General features: G+C 55.8%; 1 protein-coding gene across 3 annotated transcripts; it reads left to right on the forward strand.

Annotated features, from left to right (window-relative positions):
• Window positions 1-465: 465 nt before the first annotated feature.
• Window positions 466-13,421, forward strand: NUDT1 (nudix hydrolase 1). 3 transcript variants are annotated; one of them, XM_025378825.1, is made up of 4 exons: window positions 466-494; window positions 3,164-3,327; window positions 12,149-12,294; window positions 13,106-13,421. In XM_025378825.1, exons 2-4 carry the CDS (start codon window positions 3,176-3,178, stop codon window positions 13,276-13,278), a joined length of 471 nt encoding a protein of 156 aa, XP_025234610.1. In that variant the 5' UTR covers window positions 466-494; window positions 3,164-3,175; the 3' UTR covers window positions 13,279-13,421. The 3 variants fall into 3 exon arrangements, with proteins under 3 accessions (XP_025234610.1, XP_025234611.1, XP_025234609.1); XM_025378826.1 differs by having other exon boundaries at window positions 469-494; window positions 13,081-13,421; XM_025378824.1 differs by lacking the exon at window positions 466-494 and adding an exon at window positions 1,392-1,664.
• The last annotated feature ends 710 nt before the right edge of the window (window positions 13,422-14,131 follow it).

Consider the following 14,131-nt stretch of genomic DNA (forward strand, 5'->3'; position numbering starts at 1 on the left):
CCCGGGAAAATGGCACAGGCCGGTCTCGGGGGCCAGAACCCACTCGACAGCCCAGAAAGCGTGGGCAATGGAGCTACCCCGCCCACGAAACGAACTCTCGCCCCCAGCTGGCCCCTGGCGCCTCGGATCTGCGCCCCGGCGCTGCCCCCCGCACCTGGACTCTGCCCCCGGCCCCAGCCTCCCCACGGCCCAGCCGACCCTGCCCCTGGAGACCTGAGGGCGCCCTCCTCCCGGGAAACTGCGACCAGGAACCCCGGCCTCGTCCCTGTCGCGCTCCCTACGTGCGGCCACAGTGCCCAGCGCTCGTCACCCAGCCCCGAGGCCAGGACCAAGGAAGGCGACGGGGCGGACCCCCAACCACTCCCGTAACCTGCACACAAGGAAGTAGCGCCCCGCTCACCCCGCCATGGATTTTCCCCACGTCGGCAGCGCGCTGCCGGAAGTGCCGACCTCACTTCCGGCCAGAGGCCCGGCCCCCGGAAGCGGCGGTGCAGGTATGAAAAGCGCGCGCGAGGATCCCAGGAGTGGTGGTGACCAGGGAGGGAGGGGAGACGGGCCAGCGGGCGGCAGGAGAACGGGGGAGCCAAGTCATGGGCTTGGGGGAGACCAGGAGAGCGGGGCCGGGAACTCGGGGGAGACCAGAAGATCGGGGTCGGGGGCTCGAGGGAGACCAGAAGAGGGAGACCGGGGGCTTGAGGGAGACCAGGAGAGCTGGGTCGGGGGCTTGGGGGAGAGAAAAGGAGAGCGGGGCCGGGGGCTTGGGGGAGACCAGGAGAGCGGGGCCGGGGGTGGGGGGGACAAGGAGAGCGGGGCCGGGGGCTTAGGGGAGACCAGGAGAGCGGGGCCGGGGGCTTAGGGGAGACCAGGAGAGCGGGGCCGGGAACTCGGGGGAGACCAGGAGAGCGGGGCCGGGGGCTTGGGGGAGAGACGAGGAGAGCGGGGCCGGGGGCATGGGGGAGAGACGAGGAGAGCGGGGCCGGGGGTTTGGGGGAGACCAGGAGAGCTGGGCCGGGAACTCGGGGGAGACCAGGAGAGCGGGGCCGGGGGCTTGGGGGAGAGACGAGGAGAGCGGGGCCGAGGACTTGGGGGAGAGACGAGGAGAGCGGGGCGGAGGCTTGGGGGAGACCAGGAGTAAATCATCACTGAAATTTACTTTGGAAACCGTGGCTTCTGGCAGGAACAATCAGTGTCGGGACAAAGTACACGGGCCTGGTGTGAAGCTCAGCCACAAACCCACTTACCCTGTCTGACCTGCCTCCGCCACCAGGACCCAGTCTCAGTGACACGGGAAAGGTTCCCTTGTCCTCCTCGAAGGGCCTGCGATGGGGATGTGGCTCACTTCTTCAGTTCCCCGCTGCTCAAGCCTCTAGGGGAGCACAGAGACGGGCAGGCAGTGTCTGGGGGTGAATATTTGCGGCTCCTGAAGCCCCTGTGGGCGTGTGTTAGAGGGTACTCTGAAAGTTCAGCCTTGTAGGTGGCTTGTGTTAGCTGTTAGACTCCCTGCCTTATCGCAAGGACAGAGGGCTTTCTGTGTCCCCGTGTTTCTTGCCTTGATGTACCGGAGCAATCAGATCACAGGGCGGCTTGGAGAGAGAGTGTAAGGTTTTATAAGTGGAGTTCGCCCTCAGCAGATGGGGGAGCCAGAAGGGAGCTGGAGTGGGAAGGTGATTCTCCTGAGCAGCCTGGGCTCTCCTCTGACGCCCGTGCCAAACTCATGCTTCCTCCAGTTGATTCCCTGCTGGTGCCTGTTGTTGTGCTTTCCACGTCCTCTTGACATCCAGCAGCTTGTGTATCTGCCCACTAGGGTCTGGGGGGTTTTATAGGCACAGGACTGGGACGTGGCAGGCTTGGGAAATGCAACATTTGGGCAGGAAAACAGAAATGCCTGTCCTCACCTAGGTCCCTGGGCACAGGCCTGGGGGTGGAGCCCTAGCCAGAGACCACGCCCTCCTCTACCCAGCACTTCCCTGCCCTCTTCTTTGCTTACCATCGAGTCCCTTTTCTCAAACACCACAGCTTCCAAGGAGGATCACTGGTCCTGAATCCTGTGTCTCAGCCAGGTGTGGACCCCAGAAAAGTTGGTCCTGGCTGGGCGCAGTGGCTCACGCCCGTAATCTCAGCACTTTGGGAGGCTGAGGTGGGTGGATTGCTTGAGCTCAGGAGTTCATGACCAGCCTGGGCAACATGACAAAACCCCATCTCTACTAAAAATACAGCAATTAGCTGGGTGTGGTGGCTCATGCCTGTGGTCCCAGCTATGTGGGATGCTGAGACAGGAGGATGGCTTCAGCCAGGGAGGCTGAGATTACAGCGAACCGAGATCATGCCACTCTCCTCCAGCCTGGGCAACAGAGCAGGATCTCATCTCAAAATAAATAAAGGAAAGTTGGTCCTGGCCCTCCAGCATTTCTCCAGGGTCCTTTTTCCATCAGGGACCTGGCTGAGGCATCACCCTGAGAGTCCTCTGAACCTGAACCTGTACACCTATGGGAGCAGAAAGGGCCCTTGCGACTTCCAGTGGCCCCCCCTGGGTGCCAGGTCCTACAGTAGCCACAGTAGGAGCAGAGTGAGTGGGGTATAAACTCCTGTCACAGGAGGGAGGACTAGCCAGGCCCTGTTGGGTGGACCTGTGTCTACAACCACACATTTCCTGGGGATCTGGAAGCCTGCTACAGAGAGGCCAGGTCCCACTAGACTGAAAGAAGCTCCTATTAATCAAAAGGCCAGAGTTGAAGCCTGACCTGAGAACCACAGGATAAACTGTGGTTATTTTGGTGCTAGTCAGGCACGGGGACCGTTGTTCCCCACTGTGTGCCTATGGGAGGGCGTTCCTGGGGGTAGATGCAGGAGCAAGAGTGCAGTCTGGAAAGGTCATGTCCTCTGCACCTGAGGGCTGAGTTGTGGAGAAGGAAGGTAGCGCCAGCCTGTGTTCTGCTTGATCAGCCCTGCTGACCACTGGGTTCTGTTTCTACCCCAGAAAATCATTGGTTCAATGGCAGGTTTCCACCTGCCACAAGGGAAGCCACACGTGGCAGGGCTGGGAAATTATAGCGTACCCCCCCCCCCCACCCTGCCTCCCACAGCACATCCCAGTCCTCCTGGCCCCTGGCACGTGCTTCCTCCACACGCATCATAACTGACTGCCCTCTCGCCTTCGTTTCAGAACCCAGGGACCATGGGCGCCTCCAGGCTCTATACCCTGGTGCTGGTCCTGCAGCCTCAGCGAGTTCTCCTGGGCATGAAAAAGCGAGGCTTCGGGGCTGGCCGGTGGAATGGTTTCGGGGGCAAAGTGCAAGAAGGAGAGACCATCGAGGATGGGGCCAGGAGGTAAGAACAGGGCAGGTCTGGCCGTGGAACCGGCTTTCCCAGGGCACAGGGATTTGGGCTGTAGGGCCATACCCTTGGTTTCACCACTTAGAGCTAAGTGACCCGGAGCAGGGAGTTAACCTGTGAGCCTCAGTGTCTTCATCTCAGAATGAAGACCAGTCCGCAGCCCTTAGGACTCTTGTGAAGATTAAATGAGGAAATGAACACAAAGGACTTAGAACAGTGTGTGGTGAGTGCTGAGTGTGTGTTAGCTGTGCTGTGTGGTGCATGTTGAGTGTGAGCTGTTGTGTGTAGTGTGGTGCGTGTTGTGTGTGTTAGCTGTTGTGTGTGGTGTGTGGTGAGTGCTGAGTGCATGTTAGCTGTTGTGCGTGGTGTATGATGCATGTTGAGTGTGTTAGCTGTTGTGCGTGGTGTGTAGTGAGTGNCGTGGTGTATGATGCATGTTGAGTGTGTTAGCTGTTGTGCGTGGTGTGTAGTGAGTGCTGAGTGTGTGTTAGCTGTTGTGTGTGGTGTGTGGTGCGTGTTGAGTGTGTGTTAGCTGTTGTGCATGGTGTGTAGTGAGTGCTGAGTGCGTGTTAGCTGTTGTGGCGTGGTGGTGCTGGGGGCTTCAGGGTGTATCTGGAAGCTTCTGTGCATCATGGCTTGAATTGAACCCTCCCGGCACCCTCACTGTCACCGAAGGGCTCGTCAGTCACTTGGTTCCTCTGTCTGTTCAGTGGCGCTGATGATTGCTTTTATCTCACACCCAGTGTACACAAAGTCTGCATCCTCAACACAGCCAGCTTTCACCTAGGAAGGAACTGCAGCCCAGAGAGGTTGAGCCGTTTACCCAAGATCACACAGTCCTCCAGACACCCCTCACCCCTCACAGGGTAAATGAGATCATCTGTGTAAACATCGCTGCACAGATGTTAGCCCCCATTCATGTTTTTGTTCTAAGAAAGGTAGGCCAGCTTCCCTGGAGAGGAGAACTACAGAGTAAAGAGGGTCCTGGCACGCAAGAAAGCCAGGACCCCAGTGGCTTTCCAATTTTTTCATCACAACCTGCAGTAAGAAACACGTTTTATATGATAGAGTATACACACTCAGGTATGCAGGTACACCTAAATTAAGTTGCAGTAGCTGCCCTTATTACATCAAAGGGCACTCTACTTTTCCGATTCATGTCTCTTTTTTTCTCCAGAGATGGGATCTCACCTAGGCGGGAGTGCAGTGGCACCCTCATGGCTCACTGCAGCCTCAAAGTCCTGGGTTCAAACGATCCTCCTGCCTCAGTCTCGCAAATACCTGGGACCACAGACACATGCCACCATGCTCAGTTTGTTAATTCTTCGTAGACATAGGGTCTCATTTGGGCTCAAGCGATCCTCCCTCCTGGGCCTCCCAGAGTGCTGAGATGGCAGGCATGAGCCACTGGCTTGACCCTTTTTTCCAATTGTAATCTACTAAGCTAATTTCCCGGATCATGTGGGTCCCAACCCTCAGTTTGGAGAGCCCTGCGTGTGCTTCCCCTCTAAGGCCTGGGACCCCGGGCTCCAGCCATGCAGACACATTTGATCAGTCACTGTGGCAGGTGCCAGTGCGATAGGCTGTGCTGGGGGCCGCAGCTGGGGAGGAGGACCACTGGGTGTGAATCGGGCATCCAGCGTGTCCATGCCAGGAGTGTGTGCAGAGCAACAACAGCACAGGAAACAGGCAGGAGAGGTGGCCCTGGGGGTTCTCCTGCCCAGCCCTTTGTCTTTGATCTGGTAAGACCACCCATCACCTCATGGATTTCGGTAGCGCTGCTCTGTGTGGGGCTTGGGGACACAGGGAGGAACAGGTCAGTCCCTGCCTCTGGAGCTCTCGTGTTGTCTGGCGCCGGGTTCAGGAGACCTGCAGAAGGAGGTCTGGTCCACACCTGGTGGCCAGGGGCCTCCAGGAGAAAGGAAGGGTGATTAACTGGGTACCAGGAAAACACTCTGAGGGCTTGACGTTGGCTGGGAGGGCATGGAGGGAGGGAGGAAGGAGACCTTCACAGAAGCACAGAGGGCTGGAGGAGCGCCAGCTGTGCAGAGAAGTGGGGGGTGTGAGGGCAGCAGGCAGCAGAGCTGAGGAGGCTGGATGGAGGAGCTCCACGTGGCTGGATTTCTTCTCCTTGTCCTGCTGGTGACAAGCAAAGCACAGGCCCCCTTGGCAGCCCTGATTTATTTTCTTCTGAACTTTGTCACGGTCAAAAGAACTTTCCTCCTACCCTCTGTAAATATTACACAAACAGAGGCACCAGCACTCCAGACCCTCACTGCTGAATACAGCGGTGGCTTGCACTCAGCCCAGGGTTTGAGTGGGGGAACTGAGACACAGAGCAGGAAGCCTGTGACTTCCATCCTCGGGTGTAACCTGGCTCCATCCCCCTCACCTGGACAGGTGCAGCAGCCCCGTAGCTGGGCTGGCCCTCATGGCCTCCACCCTCCCCTCTGCAGTCCCCATTCCACACAGCTGCCAGGTGGCCCTTCCCAGACTGCATCTGGGTCTCCCCCAACCCGCAACACACACAGACGCATACTCACACATTAAACCCTTAACACCTCTCAGTGCACTTACAGCCGCCCTCCTGTGTCAGCCACTGAGCCCCCCACGGGCTTGCCTTGCCCCCTCCCTCCCCAGTCTCTGCTCCTGGGACATCCCAAGCTGTGGCCCACCTTGCTCTTCATCCGGTTGTCCCCCCACCCCACCCCTGACAGCTTTCACAGCTAAGAAAGTGCCTTCCCCACCTGTCGTTCTCAACACATCTCATCCTGTATCTTTCCTTCATGGCACTCTCACCCTTTTTAATCATATTTAATGATTTACTTCCTGCCAGTCTTTCTCCAGAATCATTCTATAAGATCAGGACTGCCCAGGATAGAGTGCGGTGACACAGTCATAGCTCACGGCTGCCTCGACCTCCTGAGCTCAAGCCATCTTCCCGAGTAGCTGAGACTACCAGTGCACACCACCACACCTGGCTAATTTTTTTATTTTTAGTAGAGACAGGGTTTTGCCATGTTGCCCAGGCTGGTGTCAAATTCCTGGCCTCAAGTGATCCTCCCATCTCAGCCTCCCAAAGCGCTGGGATTACAGGCGTGAGTCACTGCGCCCAGCGTAACTTGCACTTTTATTGAAGTGTCATGCACATAGAGAAAATTGCATAGTGGGTTTTTTTTTGTTTTGTTTTTTTGTTTTTTTGTTTTTTGAGATGGAGTCTCGCTCTGTGACCCAGGCTGGAGTGAAGTGGCATGATCTTGGCTCACTGCAACCTCCGCCTCCCAGGTTCAAGCGATTCTCCTGCCTCAGCTTCCTGAGAAGCTGGGACTACAGGCGGCCGCCACCATGCCCGGCTAATTTTTGTATTTTTAGTAGAGACAGGGTTTCACCATCTTGGCCAGGATGGTATCTTATCTTCTGACCTTGTGATCCACCCGCTGCGGCCTCCCAAAGTGCTGGGATTACAGGTGTGAGCCACCACACCCGGCCACCTGTTTCTTTTTTTGAGATGGAGTCTTGCTCTGTCGCCCAGGCTGGAGTGCAGTGGCCGGATCTCAGCTCACTGCAAGCTCCGCCTCCTGGGTTCACACCATTCTCCTGCCTGAGCCTCCTGAGTAGCTGGGACTACAGGTGTGCATCACCACATCTGGCTATTTTTTTTATTTTTTGGTAGAGACAGAGTTTCACCATGTTGTCCAGGCTGGTCTCGAACTGACCTCAAGTGATCCAGCTGCCTCTGCCTCCCAAAGTGCTGGAATTACAGGTGTGAGCCACCGCACCTGGCAGGTCCACCTGTTTAACCAACATATAGATCAAGAAAAAGAAGTGGGCCGGGCGCGGTGGCTCAATCCTGTAATCCCAGCACTTTGGGAGGCCGAGATGGCCGGATCACAAGGTCAGAAGATCGAGACTATCCTGGCTAACATGGTGAAACCCCGTCTCTATTAAAAAATACAAAAAAACTAGCCAGGCGAGGTGGCAGGCGCCTGTAGTCCCAGCTACTCGGGAGGCTGAGGCAGGAGAATGGTGTGAACCCAGGAGGCGGAGCTTGCAGTGAGCTGAGATCCGGCCACTGCACTCCAGCGTGGGCGACAAAGCCAGACTCCGTCTCCAAAAAAAAAAAGAAAGAAAAGAAAAAGAAGTGGACTGTGGGACCCCGCCCTCCACCCTGACTTCCGGCACAGCTGATGACTTTGGCCTATTCCCAAATATGGTGTGGGATCCTAGAGGCTGCGCCCTTGTCTGGCTTCTTTTCAGTATCACATGTGCCACAGCAGTGGCTCCTCCAGCTGCTGGGTAATGCCCTGCAGAGGCCCGTGCTGCAGCTCACCTGCTTTGCTGCAGGCTCACCCTCTCTGCAGCAGGCCCCCAGCTCTGCTGCAGGTGTGCGTGCAGGGCTTACCCTTGGGAGCTGTTGCAAGCGACTGCCAGGAACAGTCCTGACATGTCTTTCGGTGCCCGTGTGCACCCTTTCCTGTGGACAGTTACCATGGAGGAAAACTCGATGTTCAGCTTCAGCAGAGATTGCCAAGCGTCTTTTCACAGATGTTTCGCTAATTCAAACAAATGCTGAACCACACTTGGTACTCTCTCATCTTTGCCATGTTGGTAGGGACGGTGAGCTTACGGAGGTTCTGCGTGCCCTCAGGACTGCGGAAGGGGAGCACCTTCACGGTGTCTGCGGGCCGCATTGATATCCTTTGTGAGTCTGCAGGTCGTGTGGACATCCTTCTTTGTGAGTCTGCAGGCCGCCTCGGTATCTTTCTTTTTTTTTTTGAGACGGAGTCTCGCTCTGTCGCCCAGGGTGGAGTGCAGTGGCCAGATCTCAGCTCACTGCAAGCTCCGCCTCCCGGGTTCACGCCATTCTCCTGCCTCAGCCTCCCGAGTAGCTGGGACTACAGGCGCCCGCCACCTCGCCTGGCTAGTGTTTTTTGTATTTTTAGTAGAGACGGGGTTTCACCATGTTAGCCAGGATGGTCTCGATCTCCTGACCTCGTGATTCGCCCGTCTCGGCCTCCCAAAGTGCTGGGATTGCAGACTTGAGCCACCGCGCCCGGCCAGATATCCTTCTTTGTGAGTCTGGGGGCCGCGTGGATATCCTCCTTTGTGAAGTATCTGCTCAAGCCTTTTGCCCGTGTTTGAATTTGGTTACCTTTTTCTGAATTTTTTTTTTTTTTTTTTTTTAAAGAGATGGGGTCCCACTGTATTACCCAGGCTGGTCACGATTTCTGATTTATTTGTAATTCTTTATACATTTTAGATGTGAATTGTCTGATACTATATATATTACAAATATTTTCTACTCAGTGGCTCCTACTTTGTGATATTTTGATAAACAAGTTTATTATTTTAATATAATCTGATATGTAATTTTTTTTTTTTTTTTTTTTTTTCATTTTTGAGACGGAGTCTCGCTGTGTCACCCAGGCTGGAGTGCAGTGGTGCAATCTCGGCTCACTGCAAGCTCCGCCTCCCAGGTTCACGCCATTCTCCTGCCTCAGCCTCCCATGTAGCTGGGACTACAGGCATCTGCCACCACGCCCAGCTAATTTTTTGTATTTTTTAGTAGAGACAGAGTTTCACCATGTTAGCCAGGATAGTTTTGATCTCCTGACCTCATGATCCGCCCACCTTGACCTCCCAAAGTGCTGGGATTACAGGCGTGAGCCACCGCATCTGGCCATAATTTTTATTTTAGCGCCATCTCAGCTCACTGCAACCTCCGCCTCCCGGGTTCAAGTGATTCTCCCGCCTCAGCCTCCCAAGTAGCTGGGATTACAGGCACCCACCACCATGCCCGCCTAATTTTTTTTGTGTATTTTTAGTGGATATGGGGGATTCACCATGTTGGCCAGGCTGGTCTTGAACGCCTGACCTCACGGGATCCACCCGCCTTGGCTTCCCAAAGTGCTGTGATTACAGGCGTGAGCCACTGTGCCCGGCCGAGACCGTCTTAAAGAAAAGAAACAATTCCTCATTGGGGAGCACCTGCAGGCGTGAGGAACGGGGGCGCTGGAGCCAGACAGGCTGGTGCTTAGGGGAACCCAGCAGCAAACAGCCTCGTGTCCAGGAGATGAGATACCATCAGCCACAGGCCACCAGCATGGCCCTGGGCTGCAGTACCTGCCAGTCTGAACGGGTTTGCTCCTGGGGCAACCCCAGGCCCTTGCTGCTCAGGAGGAGCCTCGGCAGCCCAGTCTCCAGGGAGGCTGGTCCCTGCTTTATCCACGCAATACTCAGCCCTATTCTATCAGGAGGACCCCAGGACGGGCCCTAACTCCCAGGCCAAGAGCCGGTTTAGGCGCCCTCCCCGCTCGCCTGCAGGGGTCGAGGGCTAGACTCAGACCCTCCTCTTCGGGACAGCGGACAGGCACGTGGGGCGTACTGAATCGTGGGGGCGTGCAGATTTGGGCTTTAGGTGCACAGTGTGAGCCAACCTTTCTAGACAGCATCCCTGATCCCCAAAGACCAGCGAGGCCAGGGACGCAGGAGCAGCGATGGAAAGCAGGCCCGCCGGAACCTGCCACTCCCACCTCCCCACGCCACAGAGGCCTCACCACCCTGTGTTTGTTTCATGTAATTTCTCATCATCTTCCCCGTCTGCCGTGTGGGGAACCGAGTGCCATGGATAGAGCAGACACTTGGGCAGAACTGAAGCAGCGTTGTCTTCACCTGCCTGGCGCTCCCCGCCTGGGAAATGGAGCTTCAGCTCTGTCTCCCGGAGGATTCTTGATGCTTCCTACGCTGCCATGAGCTGGGGAAGATGAACTAAAATCAGTCACAACATTCCACTGGGAGGTGACGCTTCTGAAGACGAGCAACAGCCAGCCGCCAAGAGGCGGGCGAGGCCCCACCGAACATCTCTGTTGCATCTAATTGGGGAGCCATTTGTACCCCACAAGTAGAAACACACGTTAATTTTTTAGCTCAAGTCCAACTTTCATTAGCCATCTCCATGAATAAATGCCGATTCCAGGTCTGCTTCCTCTCTAGTCCCTGCAGTTTAAGCTGAGGAGGCATCACTTCAATCTGACCATTTAGGCCAGGCATGGTGGCTCACACCTGAAATCCCAGCACGCTGGGAGGCCAAAGCAGAAGGATCACTTGAGCCCAGGAGTTCAGGACCAGCCTGGGCAACATAGCAAGACCCTGTCTCTACAAAAAAAAAAAAAAAAAACAGAAAAATTAGCCGGGCAAGGTAACAGAAGCAGACTGAGGTACCCAGCGGCTCAGCCCGTGTATCCCCAGGGTCTCCCAGCATGGAATGGGTCTTCGGGAAGCCTCTGCTGAGGGACTGAGCAAGAACCCTACTGAGCACAGCAAGCAAACGCTCAGAATGGGAAGTCAGCAGCACCGCTGTGCCCAACACAGGTTTCCACCATAACCCGAAGTTGAAACATTTTATTCTTCCATACCAAATAGGAGTTGAGAAGCCGGCTGGATTCCTTAAGGTGTAGAATGTCACACACTCCTCCTTTCTTGTGTGGAAAGCCCAAGGTATAAAGTGTGTATAACGTTTGCCTTTTTTTTTTTTTAGACAGAGTCTAGCTCGGTTGCCCAGGCTGGAATGCAGTGCAGTGATCACACCTCACTGCAGCCTCCAACTCCTGGGCTGAAGCATTCCTCCCACCTCAGTCTCCTGAGTAGCTGGGACTACAGGCAAGTGCCAGCATGCCTGGCTAATTGTTGTTCTTTTTGTAGAAACAGGGTTTTGCCATGTTGCCCAGGCTGGTCTCAAACTCCTGGGCTCAAGCGATCCTCCCACCCTGGCCTCCCAAAGTGCTGGGATTACAGGCATGAGCCACCCTGTACCAAACCTGTTTGCATTTTTATTTTTTAACTTTAAACTATTAAGAGTTAATGTTTGCATTTTCTAAGAGATGAGCAGAGGAGAAAGCCAAAGGAAAAACACTGAAACGGTAGCATTCCTGGGTGATGAGTTTATGGCGTTTTGTGTCCTGGTTGTCTACAACAAATATGTAATTTTTAAATTAGCAACAGTATTAGACTACTTCGGGGAAGCCTTCTGGCTCTGTGTGCGGGAAGCAGGGAAGGGCTTGTTCCCAGGCACGGCAGCACTTGAGCACTCCGTGGTGAAGTCAGCCCCTCACACCTCCTCCAGGCACAGCTATGGGGAACGTGTCCCGAGAACATGCAGGAAGAGGCCCAGGCCACGTGTCCCGTGTGGGCAGCCCGGGGGCCAGAGTTAAAACCAGAGCTCCTCCCTCAGGAAAGAGATCACAGAAGCCTGTGGTTTCATCCTGTGTTCCCAGAGAAGGGGCACCAGGCTGGACAGACATTTCTTTGGGCAGACAGGCCCAGAGTATAGAGCCCGGGTTCCTGGAACCAGCGTCCCAGGGCCCCGGCGGTCATAACTACCGCTACGTGGGCTCTGATGCTCAGCCGTGGAAAAGCAAGTAACCGGGAAGGAAGGAAGTGGGGTTGGTCCCCACCCTGCCACCCTCAGGTCTCAAGACCATAGACAAGTGGCTGACTCCACTGGGCCTGGGCTGTCACTGGTGCACATACGGCACAGACAAGAACTGTGTTCCTCCCACCAGCGGCTCCACACCACCTCCGGGCCCCTCCCCAGAGCCGCTCAACCAAACTCTGTGTCTTCACAGTTCAAGCTGATTCTGAAGCTCAGCCAGGTCAGGACCAGCTAACGCCTTCTGGGCGACATCCTCCTGGGTCTCCCATCCACCCTGGTGGCTCCCTGGGCTGTGTGTAGATGCCCAGCTCCTCCTCCCTGCCATCGTGTGGGCGTGGCGCCATGCCCTGACAGCCTCCCTCCCCCATCCACCTCTGCCCGCAGGGAGCTGCAGGAGGAGAGCGGTCTGACGGTGGATGCCCTGCACAAGGTGGGCCAGATCGTGTTTGAGTTCGTGGGCGAGCCTGAGCTCATGGACGTGCATATCTTCTGCACAGACAGCATCCAGGGGACCCCCACGGAGAGCGACGGTGAGTCTCACGGGGCCTGCTCCCCCTCCCCACTCTGCGGGTCCCATCTCCTGTCTGGGAGAAAGGCCATCAGCCCAAACCATCTCTGAGTGCCAGGCAGCGGGCAGCCTGCGTCCCCCTCCACCCCACAGTGCCAGTGCGGGGCCCATGAGCAGTGGTCTCTGCACTGAGGCTCCAGAAGTGTACCCGCCCCTGCTCTGCGCCCATTTTCCTACCCTAAAATGAGAAACATGGTCATGAGGATTAAATATAAACGATCATCAAGTTCCTCACGATCACTCGGTGAACTCCTCAGAGTCAGTGTAAGTTTGGGCTGGCCAGACGCCGGGGCTCACACCTGGAATCCCAGCACTGGGAGGCCGAGGCAGAAGGATCGCTTGAGCTCAGGAGTTCAAGACCAGTCTGGGCAATATAATGAGACCCCCATCTCTACAAAAAAACATGTTTTTGTTGTTGTTGTTGAGACGGAGTCTCGCTCTGCCACCCAGGCTGGAGTGCAGTGGCGCCATCTCGGCTCACTGCAAACTCTGCCTCCCAGGTTCACACCATTCTCCTGCCTCAGCCTCCCAAGTAGCTGGGACTACAGGCGCCCGCCACCACACCTGGCTGATTTTTTGTATTTTTAGTAGAGACAGGGTTTCACCATGGTGGCCAGGCTGGTCTCAATCTCCTGACCTCGTGATCCGCCCACCTCGGCCTCCCACAGTGCTGGGATTCCAGGCGTGAGCTGCCGCGCCCAGCCGGAAAAACCATGTTTTTAAGCATGAAGTCTGGGTTGCATATCAGTGCCTCTCTTCCCCCCTCGGTACAGAAATGCGCCCATGCTGGTTCCAGCTGGACCAGATCCCCTTCAAGGACATGTGGCCCGATGACAGCTACTGGTTTCCACTCCTGCTTCAGAAGAAGAAATTCCACGGGTACTTCAAGTTCCAGGGTCAGGACACCATCCTGGACTACACGCTCCGTGAGGTGGACACGGTCTAGCAGGAGCCCAGGGCAGTCCCTGGGCAGGAGACGTGGCTGCTGAACAGCCACAAACTGTCCTCACCTGGGAGCACCGAGTGGCTCGGAGCTGGGTTTCGTCTGGAATTGACTGGATGGAAAGAAAAATAAAGGTCTCTAGCAGTTTTTTTTTTCTTTTTTTTTTTTTTTTTTTTTTTGGAGATAGAGTCTCGCTTTGTTGCCCAGGCTGGAATGCAGTGGCACGATCTCAGCTCACTTCAACCTCCGCCTCCCAGGTTCAAGCGATCCTCCCATCTCAGCCTCCTGAAGAGGTGGGATTACAGGTGCACACTGTCACACCCAACTAATATTTGTATGTTAGTAGAGATGGGGGTTTCCCCATGTGGGCCAGGCTGGTCTTGAACTCCTGACCTCAGGTGATCCACCCGCCTCAGCCTCCCAAAGTGCTGGGATTACAGGCGTGAGCCACCATGCCTGGCTGGTCTCTAACCTTTTAAACGTCCTCCTCTGGGCACCAGCACAGCCTGCCAGGTCCACAGGAAGCTGCCGGATGTGCTGGGCTTCGGCCCACATTGCTGCACAGAGGTAGGAGAGGATGGAGACTGCTCCCGAGGCGGGCAGCTGGCCCAGGGCAGGGGCACACGTGCTCGGACACACAGCCACAAGCTGGGGATGTGTCCTCTCAAAACCCCCTCCACAGTGTGGGAAGCTGAGGCTCAGCCAAGGGCTCTAGGCTAAAACCCAGATTGAACGCCTCATAGGCTAGTCCCCTCCCCTGCCCAACTTTCATACACGTTTAATAACAGTTGTTCACACGTTTATTGATAAACCGTCCAAAATGTAGGTCACGTGTAAACAATTCCAGTTTATTGGG

Source organism: Theropithecus gelada, chromosome 3 (assembly GCF_003255815.1).
Source record: "Theropithecus gelada isolate Dixy chromosome 3, Tgel_1.0, whole genome shotgun sequence".
Lineage (NCBI taxonomy): Eukaryota > Metazoa > Chordata > Mammalia > Primates > Cercopithecidae > Theropithecus > Theropithecus gelada.